General features: G+C 36.5%; 1 protein-coding gene across 3 annotated transcripts in view; it reads right to left on the bottom strand.

The window, feature by feature from the left end:
• Positions 1–22,615, bottom strand: part of LRBA (LPS responsive beige-like anchor protein) — a 397,026-nt gene that overhangs the window by 189,379 nt on the left and 185,032 nt on the right. For all 3 annotated transcript variants that reach the window (XM_083836333.1, XM_083836331.1, XM_083836332.1), the window contains one exon: positions 127–251. In XM_083836333.1, the coding sequence (XP_083692459.1) occupies positions 127–251 (125 nt within the window). The remainder of the gene's footprint in view (positions 1–126; positions 252–22,615) is intronic.

The raw sequence follows: 22,615 nt of genomic DNA, 5'->3' as shown, positions 1-22,615 counted from the left end.
AAACGCAATGACAAGCCTTTTGGCATCTGGGACAATTTTATAGCACCTTGTAGGAATGAAGGTCTAATTTTCACTGCCAGGTACTGTAACCTGCTGCTATTGGCAAGAAGCAGTTTTTACACTGACCATGTTCTCCAGCTGCTTTTAGTGTCGCTTCAGGATGTGTCGATCCAAGGGGGTTACGCACAAATCGTCGCCGGCGCCGCAAGTCATCTTCCCAGTAGTCAAGGCGCCAGAACTCACGAGGACGACTACAATGAAACAGAGGAGCCACATATGTTAGCAATTATCAAACAGCATGGTAGCACTGAATTTCTGCATAAAGCTCTCCTTGTTTGCGCTGCCTTTTTTTTTCCTCCTTTTTTTTTTTTTTTAACCTCCCCCCTTTCTGCAATCTTTTACTTAGGTATGTCCTTGAAAATAACAATATCACCTTCCAGTCTAAGGAACTCCTTTCCCTTTTTTCTTGGAAGGTGAAATGAGCACTAAATACATCATTTTGAAATGAATTGCTGACAGTGTGATCAGTTTCCCCACACTCTAGTGGCATGTGCTCCGATTTCAGCCTCATTTCAGCCTCAGCAGGGCACCTTTCTCAGTGACTGCATTTATAAACCAGAATAGGGAAAAGGCTATTATAAATATGGTATAGCATTACCTATATTAATCAAAGTCTGTCCCCCTTCATTTTTCTTCCTAATTTGTGCCTTTTTGCACAAGGTCAGTAAATCATACCATGAATTCTTGGTCCAGAAAGTGTTAACTTTAATGAATACCTCAGTTACATGGTTATGTATGTGATAATAAAATATTACTCTGTTTAGATGTGCAGGAATTTAATTAAAATAATCTCTTAAAATATTCATTACATTTAGCCCCTGAGGCTTACAACAACACAAGAAAATGCATTTCTTTTCCATTTACTGTTTTTAAATAAACCATTCCAGGAGAGTGAAATAGCAATCTATTTTCAAGCAAATCAGACTGGATTCCTGTTTTATGTAGTTGTGTTTTTACATTTAATTAAAAACTACATGTTATGATGTGTAATAATTGCTATATTGAAGGCATACTTTTAAAAAATTACATCTAGAAAAGGTTATATCAAATTCATTATTTTCCATTGTATGCTCCAAATATACGTAGATCTTTTTAATATGGTCATATATAAGTGCCAGTTACTATCTTGTTAGATGATCATGAATGAATGCCACTGTAAAACAATATTTTAGCCCAGAGAATGTACCAAAAAACAAACCACAGTTTCGGGTATAGCGAAATAAACAAGCAGAAAATGCCTGACACATAGAATAGTCATGATAGGTTCATAGCCTGAAAACCTATATAGCCATGTTACAAAACATAGGCTATGTTTGTTAACGTAACTAGTATTAAAACAATAACTTGCAATGTACATATATTCCATTTCTGGTCCAATAGCTAATAAAAAGTATACCTGTCAACACTGACAAATGAATAGCCATGACTAATTTACAGATCCCATAGTTAAAAATACTTGATATCTATATTCTTAGTTTTGAGGTCTAAAGCCAGAGATGAGTTTTATTTAAGCTAACCCAAGGTTTCAAACATAGTAACAAAAGCCACAATAATTTGCATAGCTCCCCTCTTAAACACAATTTGTAGATATTAAAAATTGTGACTGAAAATTATCCTATAAAAATTGAGAATGTCTATGCATCTAGCTTTAAGTTTCCATGCCCTTTTCTGACATCAAGGAAAAGGCAGTGCTATTCTTCATCCTCCTGATTTCTTAATTTCAGAAAAATACTCAAGTATTTGAAACAAATACCCCAGTATTTTATATTCACACTTTATGTGTTACAATCATGCCTAAATTTGAATGCTTTTGTTATAAAATCCAATGATTTTGGCATACTTAGTCAAATGAAGCAATATTAAAAAAAACACAGGAAGATAGGGTTTTATTCAAAGCTCGATTAATAACTTAAAATTCTCCTTCAGCAATCACAAAAAAAAAGGCAGAACACAGCTGGCTATGTGCATGCCTTTGATAGTCGTAGAGCATGGATAGGCACTTCATCATTCTGCCTTCCTACATTTATCTGTTAAAATTATTATCAAATATCAGCCAGGATGCAGTCGTGAATCACAGACTGCTCCTCGTCTTCAGGGGAATGATACAATGAGGGTCTATTCATCAGTATGGCAATCGGCACAAGTAATTAGTTCCCTAGACTGAGATCTCCTACAAAGCTTATTTCAGTCAGCACCACAAACATATGACAATGAAAAGCTAATGGAAGCCGCTAAAATTTGTTAACCTCTTCTGCCATCAATCCTTCTGGTATTCTGTGCTACAGTATTATGCAAAGATGGTAAATTATTAATTTGTCATTCATCTATCTCTCTACAGTTTTGATAGAATTAAGTGATGTCATTCTACTGGATAGCAATTAAAATTATACTACATTGCAAAACTATGCTAAAATTATTAGAAAAATAGGAAACTATGATCGGGCAAAAAATTATCCTGAAACATAATATATCTTTAGTCCCCTACTTTTATTTTCCATTCAGGGAATGAAATTTGCATAGGACTCCTCGTCCTCCACCAGTGCAGTGACTATTCACAAACAATAACGTCATCGACTATTAGCCTGCGTATTTGGGTATTTGTAACTACCTGCAACCACTACATGATGAGGAAAAATATCTACTCTCTACACACAGACAGATATATAACAAAAAACTGTACAGCCATAAACACACACCTATTGTCTAATTCTTAAAAACAAACTGCTTTTGAGAGCAACTACTGGGACAAATGCTTATTAGTACCAAGATAATCCAGTAAACAATACAGCTACTGTAGAACAACCAGCTTACAGGTAAGGTCATTTAACTGCTACAGCCCCATCCCCAAAGAACAACGCTGTCTCATGCAGACGTTATACGTCTACAGCCAGGGGGAGACAGACGTAACGACTGCTCTGAGTTGGCTGCAGTTTGCTGGGTGAAAGACTGAAGCATTGCATAGCAAAGGGCCAAGTAACTGGATTTTGAGAACAGCATAGTGCTGTTGACCAAGGGTGTTGTTTTTTTGTGTGTGTGTGGTGTGTTTTTTTTGACAACAAGCTTCTGGCCCTATAGTAGGTTGCCATATGGACTAAAGGTGCTATATGGACTGGATCAATGAACATAAGTACTCAATTAGTTTAAGTGCAAGAGCAACATTTCTCAGGGGACTGAGGATTTATGAATTATAAATCATATTATTTGCATGGATTTGTCAGGGGCCCCACTAACATGATACACAGTAATTGGTGGTTCCTTAGTAACAATATTGAATGAATAGAAGCAATGCTTTGATATTAAATGTTTTATTCAAGTAGCATTACCATGACATTGCTTTCTTTTTCAGTTTTCCAAATTGCCAGTCTAGGTACCCAGACTTGAGACAAGACTCTCTTCTCAGTTCATGTTTAACTAAGTAGATGTTTTAATTGTACAGAAATGAAAAATACAATGACCAATATAGCCTGTATATCAGAATTTTGATCATATAATTCAAAAGAAAAACGCACATCGCTGTGGTCAACGGGAAAAAGCTTACATGCTGACATATCTGCATTCCAAGAACAAGAGAACAGGAAACCTATTTTCTCTATCAGTTTCAAAGATTAACCCAATCAAAACAAAACATACCAACTGGCCTACTAGCTTTATTATGGTGTTAAAAGAATTCTAGGCTTGGGAATTACCTTGAGGTTCTAATATCCTATAGGAGACTTAAATTGAATCTAAGGAGTACAACCACAGAATGATGAGAAGATCACACAATTTCTGAAGAATTACTTCTTGTAATGTCTTACCCATTGTATATTTCAAGATATTCTGCTATCTTTACATTTACTGAAAAGAAGCAGTCAGCACACTAGCGTGAACAGAAAAGAGACCCTGCAGGGTGAGTAAAAATAAGGAAACAGTAAACCTACAAATGGATTAGTTTGAGAGGTCTTGGAGCTGTACTTGGGCCAACAGCTGATCAAGAATGGATTTTAGCATACCAGAGAAGCATCCATTCAGATCCTTTCATTAGTGAAGTAATAAATAAATAAAAGTAGCACAAGAAGAAAAGGAGAGAAAGGTGAAAGCAGCACAGCATTAAAGAAATCATCTGCAGAGACAGAGGATGGCTAGAGAACCAAATGATTTCTTCTGCCTAGAAGGGTATTTAGTCTTCAAGGCAAGAAAACCTGCATGAGAGACAACTTTGACAAACTCAAAAGCAGATGGAAACTAGATTGTGTATGCCGTAAAAACAATATGCTGTCATGAAGACTCCAACCAGCCTGCCAGTCATCGCACTCTTCTTTTTAAAAAGAAACGGTTCTTGCTCTGGTGTAAAGCAATTACATACATTAAATACAGATATGAAACATTAGCCAATGTGAATTTTGTACTGCTAGAACTTATTTCACAGATGCATCCAGAACCAAGGCTGTTACCATGCCACAGAATGAGAACATTGGTTGTTCATGCAATATACATAATACCCTATTCACATGTCCTAAATCCAAGATACCAAGATAAATTTCTAGATAAGACACTCCTCATTGGAACTCTAACTGTAGAGTTAAGCAGATAAGTCAATCTCCAAACCTAATCAATCCCCCGGCTCTCTACTAAGGCCATCACAAGGCAATCAGTCAGCAATGCCAATTTCAAAGGTATAAACACGCTTGAACACAGGGTCCTGGGCTAATTTACTTTCACAGACAACCAAACACAGAGTGGCAACACTACTTATTCATCAGTAGCAACGGTATAGATTTGGCAGTAAATCTGAATCAAAGAAGGCTCTTCAATTTTCTCTATTACCAAACACAAACCTACCAAAATTTCTCATTTTAACTTCATTCAAAATTTGATTGCAATGGCTCATCAAGTAGCTCATGCACAATATCAGGTGCTATTTCTAAATTAAATAGGAATAGGAAATAGAAATGCCCCATTTTTAAGAAAAAATATCTTGGATTCTTTTAATTCTGGTCAGTAACATTTTTTGTTCTATATCTAGGTGGCTTGAGCTTCCATGTGAAATGCTTCAAGAACTCAGGCCAGACATCTGCTGCGAGATACGTAAATGCTCTTCTCAAAAAAAAAAAAAGCAACAAGCATTCACATTTGATTGTCAATCCAAAAATAAAAGTGATCAAGTTCTAGAAAAAAACACATAGATCTTGAAGGAATACTGCTAGCAGGCTGTAGGGCATCATCAATGCAATGTGCCTGCTTTATCTTGCAAACTGAAATCCATTGCATTTTCATGGAGATGCATGTCTAGAATATTAACTAAAATCTCTTGTATTTTGCATTTAAAAACACAGTGCAACGTATCTTTCACTGACTTAATAAAACGTGATTTCAGAAAACAAGTAAAACATCTTCTGAAACCCTGCATTATTCTTACAATAAGCTTTCACAAACCATGATCTAACAAAAACAAGTTACACCACAGCACATTAATACATTTAGCTACATGTTTACAAGTACCAATCTAAAGAATGTTATGTGTAAACTATTAATATTTGTAACATGCCCAAAATATCAAGCATATTTCAGAAAATAGAACATTGAGTTTAACAATGGTAAAGCACCGAACTGAAGATGTAGCTTGACAAGCAAGTTCTCAGCAACAGCATCAAGTTCAGCATCTCACCTGGAGATCCCATGCACAAGTATTTGTGCTCCCATGCGGTAAGCTAAATCAAAGAACCAATGCAGCAGGAAAAAGACTGTTTTCCAGTAAATCACGTTCCTGAACTGATTCACAACTTTGTCTGCATTAGCAAAGCACTCAGGAGAAAGTTTGGTTAGTATTAAGTCAGTTGCCACTAAAATATTATTTGGCCAGCTACAGTATCTCAAAGCATGTGTTTCAGAGCACTTCACTGATAATGTATCTACATCAGAACATTAAAGATTGATTAACTCCTAGGAAGTGCTTTGAGATCTTTGGAAATGCTACCTACATTACCTGTATTGCCTTCAATGGCAATACCACTTAAAGAAGATCTACTTTCCCTCCCTCTCAGCTGCGTTCATGTAAGCATTCGTGGGGCTCCACTGTAAACTGGAGCACAGTAACCATCTCAGCTTATTAAGGCTGAACGTTTTATTCTGTTTTATATCAGTAACCTGTTTACACTGCAGCCTGACCAGCAACTACATAACTAAAAATGAGGGAAAAAAACGTGCTGGCGAGGGGGAAGGAAGGAAGAAAAGGATAATAGAAAACATTTCATATCAAAAAAGACATAGCATGTACTCTTACTCCAACATCATCAGACTCTGCGCCTTCCCTTAGTATCTTCATTTTCCTCCCACATAGACATTCATATTCCATAGTTTCAGAAGAGGGTTTCCGCAAATGGAAATAATTGGGAATCCTTAGGCAAAAAATAATCACGCACGCGCAGGCTCTTAATCTCTGCCACACTCATTGCTGTAGTAACAACAACTGGTCATAACAAAGGCCCAAAGTCATCAAGTAAAACTTCTTTGGCATAGTATCAACTGTGCAGAATATTAATATAATCTATTAAATTATCGTTGTTTACTTGCTTCTTCTAGCACTTCTCCAAGAAAACATTTGACTTTGTCTACAAAGGATTATTTTTTTCTAAAAGGACTTTTGCCTTTATCTGTATTTCACTATTATCAAAAAGTGTGTTTTTTCTCCATAATGCTTTCAGAAGAGAAAATCGTACTATTCTTTTTCACATCTTTCCCAAGTAGCAGATGTGGAAAGCTGGGTGTGAACTCCAGGCACAGCATCTGCATGGACTTAGCATGGAACTGTTACTCTGGGGACCTCTGTATCAAAAGGGACCTTAGTACAGTTTAAATCTCATGTGCTTCCAGCGTAGAGGGAAAAAACGGAGAAGTTAGTAAGGGAAGCATGTCTTACCAGTTATTTCATTTCAATTTCATTTCCCCATATAAACAACACAGTACAAACAGCACAGATCTGTAATTCCTAGGTCTGCATTTGAAAACCTGGTGGAAATGCTCTTTGTGGGTTTTAATACAGCAAACAGCCAGGATATTATCTCTGTCTCAACCACACATTAGACACTGCAGTCCCAATAACCCCACCCAGGCTTCCCTATCTCCGTGCTTTAAGTCATACCAAAAATGCATTCCCATCTAACTAGCGTGCAAAACAAGAGAAGAGAATAATGCCAATCCCAGATATCACAGACTCTTTTCTGCATTGACAAGCTTTGAATCTCTCATTTAAAATACACTCCAGAAACAAATGTTGACAATAAATGTTTCAGTCCTCCTTTACACATTATAAAGCACCGTGTCAGGGTAAAGACAAGCCCACCCTTAAGGTGCTGCTGTCCTAGATGATGGTGTTTTTAACTTCCAGTCTAAAAACATCTCTGTTTACATATGAGTTTATGTCTGCTCTTCTTTGATCTTTATTAACCCCTTGGTGGCTAACCACAGCTTCAGCTTTTTTGGAGGCAGCATTCTTTGAAGTGCTGGTATTGCAGGGCACGCTGATACTTCAGAGAGGGTCCACTTAAATACATGATACAGTAGTGATCGTGTACACCATGACCATTAGCTTATCTTAGACTGATCTTATTTTGATCAGTCTAAAATAAAGCTGCACTTTAAAAGACAGTCATCTTATGACATCGTTCAATTATTTTTCTATTTCCAACAAGATTAATTATAAATTAACTGAAACCTACTCTACTTCTCTGTAAGTAATAAGTTAACATCAAATCTTTCTCATGGCTTCGAGCAAAATTAGTTCAAACATGAATCAGCCATGGAAGAATGAATGAATAGCAAATTTGAAAAAGGATGCTTTGGCTTAGTAGCTCATAAATCTTTCCAGATCTCACGCTTCCTACACCTGATTGTAGTCAACAAGTTTTAATTTGTTTTTCAAAATAACTACAGTTCATATGGATCCCATAAACCGCTATTCATATTGCAAATAATGATTTTATTTTCCAAAAACAGGTACAGTGAATGTTATTGGTTTTATGTTTTGATGTTTTCCTGATAATGCAGAAATTAAGTCTGCAGGGCTTGGCCATCACTTCCTTGCCAAAATGAACAATGGAGCATAACAGTATAGGTTAGAGGATATATCTACATCTGGTAAAGGAGACAGATCAATCTCTGTCCACCTCCTTAGCCATTTCTACTGGTTCTGATGCTTTCACCTTAAGCCTGTGCACAGAACGGACCCATGTCTTCTCTCACAAATGATTCCCTACAGAACTTATGATGATTCTGTAATGTACGCTGAAATGTTAGGACTCAGATTAATTCTTTCCAGTAGCTTGGAATTTCAGATGACAACCTTTCACCATGTCTGGATACACAGATCAACTTTTCACCAAAACAAGAAAATCTCCTCAGATCTGTTATTTCATTTGTAAATTGTTCTGACCCCAAAAGAATTAAACACAGAGTAAATCAGCGTAAAGCTTTTTCCAAAAATTCATCATAGATCTGACTGGCCCCAAACATTTCAGCTTCACTACCATTTCTTCTAGAAGAAACAGGATGAAATCACATTCCCACATATCTGCACTTTAAGAGCTGTGGCTAACCTACATCCTTTTCTTTTATGGCTCTCTTAACAGCTGGATACTTCTCCTGCTTCCATAAAAATGTAATGGTGCACCCCTCTGATTCAGCAAATATTTTTCTGCTATATGTTCTTCTAATACAAAACCAAATTAATTTTCAAGGGTCCTCTGCCAGAAAGGTCTAAAATAATTGCTTTATCCTTCCCAAAACTTTTGCTCTATTATTTTTTTTCCAAAAGAAGTTGAAATTAATGTCTAGTAACTAAACTAATTCAGTAATTCACTATACTCAAAGGAGAGGAAAAGGAAAGATAACTGAGACTTAGTTACAACATCAATAGCTTTCCAGTCCAGAATGAATCTATGTGAGGTCTGTAAAAGATCACTTGCTTTCAAACCTGTCTGCCAAAACAAGTTTTCCATTCAAGAGAGAAGAATGTATTAGTCCCAGTGATAGGAAAAATCGTCCTCCCAATTATGAGAGATGGAGAAATTTTGGCATGCTTACACATGTGTTTATTTATTTATTTAACCTGGAATAAAAGAAAAGAAAAGAAAAGAAAGACTAATGTAAAAAGTATATATTTTATATTCTTCAGTGCATCTGGTGAGATAAGAAAATCCCTCCTTCAAACTCTTGCCTTAATCACAAGTTAATTTGAACATGCTTGCTCCTCTGCTTTAAAGTATACTTTGGGGAACAGAGAACTCTTTCAGGTCCACTGCATGTTTGACTGCTGCTAAACAATATGTTGGAAAAAGTATTACCAATTTGGATTGCAGGTTAGGATACTGAAGTCTTACAGGCATCCAACTTCAAAAATACCTCCTACTCTTTGTTTAGAAATGATTACATAATTAAAATTGAAATTTGTGTAATACAAAATGAAATAAAAAAATAAAAAAAACAACCACCATTCAAGCATAATTTCAAGGCTAACAATTCTGCCTGAGATTTAATTCCAGATCTAAAAATCTGAGGCAGGCAAAAATCTGGGAAATGACTTCACTGTGTGATGATTGCAGGAACATATGTAAGAAAGAGTTCAAGTAACTGCAAACATTGTATCACCCTCAGAGACAGGAAACAATAAGTACAAGCCCACAAGACCACTAGGAGCACATGGAGCAAGGCTCCTAACTGTTACCATACTAGCATAGCATGGTGAGGAAGCAACAAAGGACTCAAAAACCTTTAGAAGGGTTTAACTTATTAAGTATATTTCTCCTTTGAAAGCCTTGTGGAAGGTCTCTAAAAATAAAAACATGCCACCAAATTCTGAGGAAGCACCCTTTTCCAGACGATATAGAAAAGACAGTATTTACTCAAGTTTTAAACGAAAGATAAAGTAACCTAAAACACACCTTATCTCCTTTTAGAGTGTCGCTGTACTATGTGTCTTCAATGACCCAGGAGCCAAAAGGCTGGCAGTTGATATGTGTGGCACAGAGGCAAGTTCAAAGCTGTTACCTCACAGAGTCTACAATCGAAGACGCTGCCCAGGAGCAGCTCTTTGCACGGTGGCAGTGTCTGCAGGCAGTGCAAATACTGCTCCACGCCTACCAGCCGCACAGCATGAACAAGAACCTGTCCAGAAATAGCACCTGCACTACGCTACAGAGGATGGAGAAGCAGCACTAATGGATGGCAGTCTAGACAGGTGTGACAGGTTTGGGAGCTGATGAGGGAACCCCCATTTGGAAAGGTGAAAGTGTGTATTCGAGGTGAATGTCACAAGGTCTTTTCTGCTCACACCAATAATCATCAACTTACATTTACATAATTACAGTACTACTTCATACCTGAATGTCAATTTGACCTTGCCTAAATAGCTGCAGCTTTAACCACCCACCCTACTGAAGCTCACTCAGGCTACTGAACTCCTGAGATCCACTGATGGCCAAGGGTCATAAAGACTCTGAAGACAATAATTAACTCCCTCTGAAAATCACACCTATTCCTTGGCTATATTTATCAGAGAGTCACAGAATGGTTTGGGTTGGAAGGGACCCTAAAGACCTTCTGGTTCCTACCTGCTATGGGCGGGGACACCTCCCACCAGACCAGGTCATGGAATTGAACTCGTTAATGAAAGAGAAGTGCAGAAGCCATCCTTGGTAACGTTAGGAAGGTTGCCAAAGTGTTATTGCAGTAAAGCAACCTTAGAGTGCTAAACTACCCAAGATTACTTTAATACAGTAATTCAAGGGCTGCTCTAGGAGGGAAGCTTATAATGTGATACACCAGAGGCAACTAATCGAGAAAATGTAAACTTCTTTTCCACAGTTATTTTAAAAAAGAAATCTATCTAACGCTAACTTGGCAATGAACATCTGGACTGGGCAATACAGACGTTGCAATATTCCTTCCTCCACGTATCCTTACTTTCCACTCAAAACTAAGAGTCCTAGCATTTAAATCTAACATTAAATAACAGGATTGATAACAAAGACCGTTAGAGTTTAGATATAACAAAGCAGGAAATACTTCCTGTTTCATTTCAGTGATTTAAAAATGAGCTGCACCCAGCTTTTTTCCCCACCCGTGAGCATCCACAGAGATGCATGCTAAAAGACGAGACTTTTTTCTTCAGAGGTGCTATTAACCCTCGTGACAGGGTTTCCAACTTTTCCCTCTTCAGCCAGCTACTCTTTTAATTTGCTTTTAAGACAAAATTTACCAGCCCTCTCAGCAGCTGGGGTTCAAGTCATATGTAGAAAAAAAAAAGGTAGAAAAACAGTATACTATTTCAGGTTCTTTTCCAACAAATTAAAACAGCTTTCTCAACACTGAGCAGTTCTTCTCAGCATGCCAACCCCATTGTGGAGAAGACTGAAGTGGACACAGCACTGTTTGTCATTCCCAACTGGAAACAATAAGCCACAAGCAGCAAAGAGTCCCTGCCCCATGGCCGCTCAGCACTGAGGCGTTTCCCTGTCAGAGAGGAGAACTGAGCCATCTGGGGTAACTGCTGCTGAAGTGCACCCAAGGGCATCACGCCGGCAGCACCAGCAAGGAGCCAGCACCTGAGGCACTGCCTTTCCCTCCAGCGCAGGGACGTGAACGCGCCTCGGGGACAGGAGCGAAGGGATGGCTGCATCTTTTCTCACCATAAGTCTAGCTCCAAATTTTGCATCCAAAAATGTCAGCAGTGGCTTAAGTACAAAGCTGATCATGTATGACTTCTTCCCTAGTATTCTGTCAATTTCCAACTATTTTCAACTCCAGGGATTTCCTGAGGCTTAGGTGGTGGTTGCTCCCTTCCTACTCCCTTCCTCCTCTTAATGTGTCTCTCCTCCAAGTTCTCGTCCAGAGCAGAGAAGCAGACTTCAAACAAATGCAAGTATCGGTGGCCTCAACCCTCAGGGTCAGAGCACAGATATTGGGAAGAATTACTGCTGTGAAAAACAGCAGGCTGAGACTGTGCTAATTGCTTTTCTAATATGTCATTTAGGCACCAAAGTAAAGAGTTTTAAGTGGCCTGGGCAAACCTTAGTTTCTAGACCATAGAATTCCGTGTGTGTGTATAAATCAAGTACCTGTACACTGTGTGATACCGTTAGCGTTCAACTGTAGGGACACTGAGGAGAGCAATCCTTTAGTCATTACAGAAATTCCTAACACAATTAGAAATCACACATTCAAAATCCAGAATGCAAATGTGACAGCAGATTATTTCTCTGGAGCAAACAAACAATTCTCAACATTTTTTTTTCCTTAGAGATGTTAATTCTTGTTTTATGTAAATTCTTCAGAGAGGATTATTTAAGACCATATCACTGTTAAATTATTGTGCATATATTTAGAAGAATAATTTAGGCATGCTGCATCACAATGCACATTTTCTTCCTTGAAAATAATCTCCCTCCCACTTACATAAACTATACATGTAATTATCTGTAAAGTCACATCTTTCTCCATTATTCAGCTTTAGAAATAATCACGTATTAGCCCTGTTAAACTAAGCTAACTCCTTTTTTCAGTAGCTTATGATGAAAAGGTAGAGCCCAAACATTTTGATACACTATGTAATACAACTTCTCCAAGAAACGTGTTTTACAAAGTCTGTTAACCCCATCACATAAAAAATATATATATATATAAATGTATATATATTTTTTAAGAAAAAAAATCAGTGAAAGAATGAAAAAACTGAGGTTTGGTTTCTGATGCTGTTGTTTTTGTAATTAGATTCTCTGCTTAGAAAAGAGTCAATAGAGTTAATTCAGACTGACACTCAAACTTGAGAAAAGATTGTTTCATTGCATCATGAAAATTGAATGTTTCTACTTTCCTTTTCAAAATAAAAAGGCCCTGCATTTTGTAAGAGATATCAAGGATAAGATGAAGTGAAAAGTTTTCCATTGTTGTAAAAAAATAATGTTTTCAGATGACAAACCATTCTTTCCCATTTGGGGAGGAAGATGAATTCAGTTACTAATGAAATGAACACAGTTCTAGAGAAGAATAAAAAATGTAGTTTACACACAAATCAGTTTGCTTTTTTAAAGCGACTTATGAATTTTAATTTGGATTGTTTCAAATACTGCATGTATACACGACTACCAGTACTAGATTTTTTAACTAAAAATTAAAAATACAATAATGAAAACAATGGCAAAAGGACTCAAATAAAATCTGATCTTTTGCTACAGCTTCTCAAGGTCACCAGGATTCATTTTCAGTATCATGCACCATTAAAATTTACTTTGTTGTACTAGTCACTAAGAGGGATAGAGAATATGGTTTTCACAAAAGGGATGGCTTTCATCTAGACTTTCACCCTCTTTATAGGGAATAACTTTGCTAAACTTTGGAAATGAAATACATGTGTGAAGCGATATGGGAAAGCAGCAAATCACAGCAATAGCTAAGGATTACTTACCAAACCATATGATAGAAGTAACCAATCTTTGATACTAATCACTGCAAGATGGTATTTTCCCCAAAAAAATTCCAGTGAGGGAATGAGGCAACAAGAGAAGAGACGGTCTGACAATCATCACAGAGATTACAGGATACTATGGGATTTGGGGATAAGAAATTAACACATTAACAAGCATAACAGTTTCTTTTACTGAATTTATTCTGTGACACGGATTGAATGGCTTTTGAGTGTTTGATAAGAGATATGTTGATACACTTGCAGGTAATTCTGCTTGCCGAGGATTCTTCTAAAGTATTGTTTTATCTTTACTAAAATTTAAATTTAATAATTTGGAATACAATTTCCCAAGTCAAAATTAGCTAGGTTAAGAGAACTTTAACTTTTCTTCCCACCCCCACAGGCTGCCAAATATGGCCATGGTGATAGCTTTGGAAGTTCACAGTTTGCATACAAGCAGTATTGCTAATAATAAAACTTTGAAGATGCTGCCACCTTTCCTCGGTCGTACCTCTCCAATTCCCCCATCCTACTTCTCATACGCCCGGTCTGTGACTTCACGTGGGTCAAACTCATGGAGAACAGTCTTAAGTCCATGACAGGACCATATTCCCACAGACAAGCTGAGGTCACATCCAGAATTTCATCTTCAAAAAAAATCTAAACTTCCTCTGAAATGGCTGCTCTAGACCGATCAAGACACACTGGGTCAAATAAAGTTTCACTTGTCTTTCTCTGCTGCTCTCTACATCCATTAAAATATAAGGAGTGCAAAGGAGGAAAATTTTCATTCACATACAGAACTAAGTGTCTTTGTTGTTGAGGCAAAAAAGAAGGCATCTAGATAAAAATGTGAGAGTTGAGAGGCCACAGGGAAGGATTATGCTGACATGATCTGTTGGTGATCAAGCAGAGAAAAGCAGAGTTGGGAATCAGCATGACAAGAGGTAGGGTACAGGAAGAGGTGGCACAAAACCAGGTCTGCCTAGGACAAAAACCTGGGGAAAGCAAAAAAAGGTCAAATGAGAAATCTGATGAATGGTCACAGGAATTGCAGGCAGACAGGCAGCAGCACAGAGAAAGGACAGAGAGAGGAGAGGAGAGGAAGAAAGAGGGAAGAGAAGGAAAAGAGGGAGCACTAGATAGAATATTTCTTCACCTCATTAAAGGCTGTGCCATGGTAAACACAAGCAGTGAAGCTTATTAGGACATTGCAGGTGATCCTGATTCTATTGCTCCCTGAAAATGAAAACTTACACTCTACGCTTAATACTGTCCTACAATATCAGTTTGGTACTCATTTGGTGCTCTTCTGAAGACAGTGGATGAAGCAATGTGTACCTGTAATACTTAGTGTTTCCACTTCCAGAATTTCTCTATCATGAAGTAATCCTGCAGCTGCTCATAACAGCAAAAATTTCAATCATACAAGTCACTCTTAGGAACAAATGTCTTGCCTAACCCTATTATTCCCCTACTCCCCCCCCAACGGAAAAAAGTAAATACTTCTCCAATCTAGAATGAATATAAAATATTAAAATATAAGATGTGAATCCTCAACAGCAGTAGCAACGGCATCATAAAAGTTATCAAATGAGTCCAACCACAAGTGTGAACATTTTAATGATGTCACTGTGAGTTTCTTTAAGCAAGGACGGGTAACACTGTGTTTATACTGCTTTTTATGTTTGAATCGTGAGCTTGCTACCATGCTCAGGCACACAATGAAGTAAGGCAAAGCTGGAAAACGTTTTTAGGAACACATAGTGCAGAAATAGCCAAAAGATTAAAAGTGACTTAATGTGGGCCACAAAGCACAACAGTACAAAACTGCAGTTCCTGGTTCCCAATTTTGATGTGGCCTTTCTCTCAGTCATCCTTTAAAGAAAAAAGAAAATCTCTCAAATACTAATTTATAAGGACGCATCAGGGACTATTAAACCTCAAAGTTTAAAATTACACTTAACTTACTCTTTAAAAGTTTAGGATTAAAAATGTTTGTAGATAGAGTAGAGGTAGACAGAGTACTCATGGAGATAATTTGCTGTGTTCATAATTTGGAAAATAAACAGTAATCAAACTTTAATGCTGCTATTTAGAACCAGAGATCATAAGAGATGTGTAATAAAACCCACAAATACCAATGGTATGATAAATCCAGCGATTAATGCTTTTTTATATATATATATATAGTATATGGAAAGATATTCCTTTATTTAAAAAGAAAAAGCATTCTTGTATCTCTAGCATTATCGTACTGTGAAATAACATTTTTCCACTTAAATACACTATTACCCACAAGCATATGCTTTGTGTTTCTAAGTATCATTAATAAGGAAGTTGTCTTAAAGTCCATTCAAGTAATGGGTCAATATTCCCAGATCTGACATACAAAAGGACTTCTAAAACCAAGCTTGTCATTTTTTTTGTTTATTTTATATCTATTTTTTGCTCTTGTTCAAGCTCCTTTGAAGTTAGTCTTCAAAGCTTCAATATCAATTGGAATGCAGCATTAAGGATTTTACGACACTATGCTACTTAAACTTTTATTGTTTTGTTGAGAAATCATAATCAGAAGGATTAAGCTCTTGTATTTGGCTTTTTGTTTCTCCTTTCAATTTTTTTGTAATTTACTGTTTTTTATTCCAATTCCACCATGCCATAAATCTGTAGCATGCCCCTCTTAGTCTTCGCACAGACAAAATAATGCAGTTTACACTTAAACATGCTCGAGAAAAAAAATTAACATTCTTTATCATTTTCTAGCAGAGACAGTTAATACTCTCAGGCTACATTAATAGAATCTTTCTGCCATTGTAGAAAGTTTGATAGCACTCTTATTTCAATGTCTGAATTTTTCTCCTTTTTTTGACAAAGACAAATGATTGCCATCAATCAAGATCCAATCGGGTATACACAGAGTCAAGCAAATGCATCACTCTTTACTGGTTTTCCTGCTATTTGTGCAGGCTTTGCTCCATATTATTTTATAGAATGATCAAAAAAGCAGCCATAAGATAGATCATTCACACCCACTGTAAAATTAACTTTCATGAATAATGAGAGTTTTAAACCTCAGATAATGTATATGTTATACAGAAGATATTGCTGGAGTTCATTTCTGGCTAGAGATTATGTAAATGATACTATATGACCTTTATCATTACAAACAGGACATGCAAAACACATATTATTTCATACATCATCCTAAAGCAAGTCAGTACCTAAAGGAGAATCAGTCATTTATAATGTGCATGGTGAAGTGCTAAGGTTGCAAGAAAATGATATGAACTACTTGTGATATTTTTGACTACTCCTCCCCCTTAACCTGTTACTTATGTGATCTGAACACACTAGAGGTAACAAAAATACAGTTTACCCCCTCCTTTTTCTTTATAAGAAAATTTGTATTTTGTTTCTTGATAGATCATTTATCTCAAGACTAAACTACGCTGATAGAAACCATTTATGTCAATCAAGGGCAATGATAAATTAATAATAATATAGAGCTATATTAATATAATGAAGGAATAAGTAGTTCCATTTTTTTATGTAAAACAGTATTTTAAATCACTTTCCTTATGTTATTTCCTTATTACTGAACAATAAGCTAAGCAAAGTTAAATTGCTTAAAGATTTCCCAAAGATAAAAGGTACCATTCACCGTGAAGGCTAGACAGTAGATACACATATGGAATCAATGACAAACTCTCTGAAAGATCCAGCCAACCAAGCAGTGCTTGGACAGTGTTGTTCGACTTGTCTATTTTTTTTATTTTTTTTTTTGCACCAATGAAGAACAAAAAGAGTATGAAATGTGTTTTAAATTTAGAGATTTACACAGCCCTTAAGTATTTAAGGACACTCATCAAGATATCTAAATAAATTTATTTGTACAAATATATAATCATTAATATATATGAATGTATAAATAATATATTTAAATATCATACAGCCACCAAACAAACGCCTATTCCAAAACATCAAATCTTTGGTATGAGCAAGCAATAAGGCAAACAATTTGGTTAAATTGACTGTATATTACTCGTGTCAGAAAGTACACCATGCCACATAGTTTATCAGTTCTTAGTTCTCAATACTTTGCTTTCAAACCTTCTGTTTATCATTTCTGCCATCTAATCCCGTATTTTTCCAAAGATAGGTTCAGTAGCTTCTGCTGATCTATCAGACATCATAGCTTTTGACACTGATCATGCATGCCACTTTAAATAAAGAGTGGATTTAGTTACACCCCTAACTTAACTTCACTTACCACTTCTGTAGTACAAACATACTAGTAACGCTTGTCCTTAAATCTCTACAGTCTGTCACTACAATAGACCATTCCCCTTGCTACCGTGTGAGTTATCCCTTTTTATTGCAGACATCTGAAGGCACAGAAGGGAAAAGAAGCCTGGAAAAGGAGACTTTTCAGTCTTCAGAGAGGAACAGAGACAGTATAGAACCCAAACAATACTGGTCATCTCATTTGAGCAAAACATCTCACATATGGTCACTGACGCTATTTCGTGTCTTCTTGGTATCTAGAAAGAAACCTTGGACGCCAAACTGAGGAACTGCTGAGAACAGAGCAACATCTGAAGTCAATGTCTGCTTCACTCTTTAAAAAGTGTGCTACGGCCAGCCAATTTGAAAGCCTGGCAGAGGACACTTCTGCCCTTAATCTCTCCTCCTGTGCACCAGTATGCCATCTGTAAATTGGGAATAATTATGAGTTACTCTAAAAAGGTGCTCTGAAGATTTGCGAAGTCAGATACTACAACGTAAACACTATAGACAAGACCCTAGGCTTTTGTATTCATTACAGTATATAGATCTACTTTGCAGTGTTAGAAATAAAGTAAAACTTTGTTTAAAATGCAGGAGAAAATTTTAACACAGCAAGCAGCATCTAAGCTACTGATGGAAATCCAAGCTTAAATATTTTGAATAGATGTTCAGTGGTTGTCGCTCTTTGCACTAAATGTGACAATGGTCCCCTGAAAACAAGAGTAAGAATTTATCCAATTAAGAGCTGCTTTATGATACATACAAGGCCAAAATATGGTTGATTGAGTAATGTAAGTTCTGACACTCATTAAACTTCTAAGCTCTTGAATTTGTGATTTCAGTAACTCTGTGAACACAGGGGATTGGGGTGGTAAAGAGTACCCCAGCTGGAAAGAGAAAAGAAAAACGGGCAGGGAATGTAAAAGGGAGAAAACAATAGAAATACGCTATTACCTGGAGAATCATGTGCAGTCTAGATTTGTATTATTTATATATAAAATTACTCTGTAGCCTTATTTCACAGAAGCTTAAAGCTGTGTCTTAACACTAATATACACAATTTATACCTGCATTACGAGACCAACTTTATACCGTGCTTTTAGGATTAAAACATTATAACCCTAAGAGTAGACCATTTTTCTTTCTCCCCTTCTCTCAATTGCAGTTCTGTAGGTATTTAATGGGATATAGGTATCCCTCATCTCTAAAACCATTGCCTTCATCAGCTGAGTGCTCTCCTTTTCCAGAGTCCTCCATTCTTTTCATCTTCATTTCATGTGTCCTATTCTCCTCCTAGTCAAGAGCCCTTTTAGACACATTCAAGTCCCTTCCCACCAAGAGGTGAATGCCAGTACATACTACCTTTTCCTGATTTTTTTGCCAATTCATTCCACCTCTCTCTTGAAATCTAAATTTCTACAATGGATTTGAGTAGTAGAACCGCTGTATCGCAGAAATAGTTATTTAGGTTGCCACTGACTAGTTTTCTGTTTGCCTGCTACTGGGTCATTTGAAGCCAACGTCTGCACTCATCAGACACCAGGAGCTCCATGTACCACTCATTTCCCCCTCTCCAGTTTCCTAATTATCCCTAAAATATGAGTGTTCTAAGCACACATGGCTATTGTGCTTCCCCGTAAAGCAACGTTAGCCATTCTGCCGGAGCTGCTGTTGAATCCGTGGCAACATCAGTTACCAGACCAACAGTGTCCAAAGAACAAACCCAGGGGAAGAACTCCTAAAATGTAAACCAGGAAACTCTCTTAGCAAGAACTAAGCTAATCAGCAGTGCTGAATTACAGATCAAATAGTCAGCACTGCGTATGTATTGTAAATATATTTTAATTGTTGTGAAGAAAATCTTTGTCTTGCTTCTTTCAACTGTGTTCCGAACACATGAGAGTAAGCACATCTCCAAAATTGTCTGCATAAAGCAGTGACTTAAATTGGATATTTTCTTTCCTTTTCTCAAGTGCAATTCCCGGCAACTATCCTGTTTGCATTAGCTAGAGCAAATGCAAATATCTCCTCAAAGATAGAGATATTCATCATTTTCTAATACATGCACCTGGAGAAAAAAAAAAAAAGATGGAGCACAAAAGACAAAAGAAGCAGAAATATGAAAAACAATCAGTTTCACTTCAGAGCTATGCTTTACTCTAGCATCCTAAATCCTTAGTGACCTCTCTATCAGGTCATGTTTTAATATATTTAGTGCCACATTATTATATATATTTTTGTGCCATTGTGTAATTTACTTAGTAGAGGTCATGGAGAATTTTCCTTGCCCATATTGTAAACTCCAAATCACTACAATAAGAGAAAAAATTAAAGACAACTGTCTGTGCTTTTTTTTTGTCTGTAGATTGTATGAAAACTGCTTCTCAATTTGAGCAGATAAAGGCATTAGATATTCCAATGCAAGATAAAAACATGTTATGTTAGATTTAAAAGCACAATTAGTGGAAACAAAATTGGCCACACAATATGAAACAAATTAATGATGTCATGTAATGACAATAACACTTAAATCAATTTGCTTCTACTCTTTTTTTTCTTTTTTTTTTTTTTTAAGCCTGCCCTTCTGCTGTTTAAGGAAAAAAATGGTTCTGTTCTATTCAAACAGAAAACTGTGAAGCGTGGACTCTTAGACAGAATCTGAGCACAAAAATAATTTACATGGTAAAGTATAACATACTTGCAGGATTAACTGAGGGCAAATGTTACCTTAGTCAGGGCTACAGGCATGACAGTTCAATGTCTGGTTTGTTCTTTGACCTAAACAACTTTTAGATTGATGTCTAACAGCACATTCTACCATACAGTAAAAATAAGAGTTTATATTTCTCAATGCTTCCTTGCTTCCTTGTTTATGTATTTCAGATTTTTGACCAAACAGAAGATATGTAATGACTTAATCCCTAAAACACTTTTCAAATGGCGCTATGTGTATATCATGTAATTGAATCAATAAATTTTCATGGCCCAGTGTTTACCTTTTGCTGCAGAATGAATTGTAGTACAAGAACTGGTTACAGCCATTATACTGCTAATGTGGCAAATACTATGGAGTCAGTTTGAGTAAACTCTACAGGGTTACAAGGTCAAAATAAAAGACTGCATAATTTATCAGATCAGGCAAATCATTTTGAAAGTACAGAGTTAAGTGCGGCATTAGCCTGAGATTACTGCCTTTCATGAATAAAGGTTAGAATCAATGTTTATTCAGTCATACTATAGATGGCATGTCCTGTATAAACTTCATTCATTTAAAGAAATCCTTCCTGACACTGTCACTATTTACAACAGTGGAACATAAGTAATGCATACCATTCTTTTAGGATTACTATCCCAAACCATCTAACATTGTTGATCTTTCAAAATACCATGTCCTAGATTTTCAAGAAAATACCCCCAGTAACGCTATCCCTTTCAGTAACAAGAAAGGTTTTTACTTCCACAAAGTTTGTTGACAAATTTAGTCACAAAAATAATGTGATTATAATCTTGACTACGTGACATAGGATTGCTAAAATATGCTATGGTATCTTTTCAGGTCACATGAATAAACCAAAAATTAAGGAAACCAGCACGAAGGGCATCTAACAACCATGATATTTTAGATTATTTTTGCAAAATATTACTGCTAATCTCAGTTTATGATCTCTTTTACTTTTGACCTCTGCATTATAACGTTAATGGCTTCCCAATGCTGTTCTCCAGTTAAAAACTCAGGATGTTTTAAGCAAGATGAACTATATGAGTAATGGAGAATAATAAAAAAAAAAAAACAAACTAAAAATAATTAAACCAGTGAAAAGAGATTATCTGAATGCACAGAATCTAAACTGTTTTCAACTGATTTTTTTTTTATGACTGTTGGTTAGTTGAAGGTATGCAAGTAGATCAGTTGCACTGGAACGAGTATTTCATGCTGGAATTTATTAAAAAGCAAACCTACAGAGTTTTTTGTTCTTATTGTTTTGTTTTAAACTTTTACATGTTAAAAGATGGAAATGGAAGGAGAAATTGTTTTAGGCATGAGAATGGGAAAATATTTAAATATATAAGCAACAGTACTAGGGATATTGAAATGACAGGAGAGAAGTATGCACAAACAAGGAGGACACTAGTCAGGTTCTACAGCACAGTCAAAAGTTCTTCAGTAATCTAGCTATCCTAAATACCTACCAGGAATTGGAGATCAATTTCTGTGGCAAAGCCATTTGTATTCACTAAGGAAGAGAAAAATAACAGACTCATACACTGCATGAAGGCATCCCCTTAACAGAACAGCAGAAGGGCCTGCATCCCTTAGAATACGATGTTAACAGCATGTTTTGCACAATTACGTTCCTAAGCAGTAGTCTACCTTATTATTACAAACGTGTATCTGCGATTCATATATACAATCCCTGAATTGTAGTATCCTTTAACACCATCGAGACTATTGCTAGAAGTATATATTTTATTTCATCTATAAAGGATAAATAAATGTAAAAATTCCTAAATGGAAAGACCTGGCATTAGTAATGAAATGAAGCAGATGAAAATATCTGACTACTCCACTGTTCAAACTTGGGTTAGCAGTAGGACTGAACATGCACAGATTATGGCTAAAATATTTTTTAGCAATCTGTACAGAGAAAGGGAGGAAGGTCTTGTCCTGAAATCTAAATCAATGCATACCCCTCTGAAAAACAGCGTACAGTACACAACAGTACGGTAGGTCCCAACCACCTGGTTAGTGATTACTAGCATTCATTTCTTCCTCATGCTGTATTTGCGGAGCTGCTGTGCTACCACGATAAGCAAACATGAATTCAG

The sequence above is a fragment of the Anser anser genome (genome assembly GCF_964211835.1).
Source record: "Anser anser genome assembly, chromosome: 4".
NCBI lineage: Eukaryota > Metazoa > Chordata > Aves > Anseriformes > Anatidae > Anser > Anser anser.
This window is presented reverse-complemented; position numbering and strand designations above follow the sequence as displayed.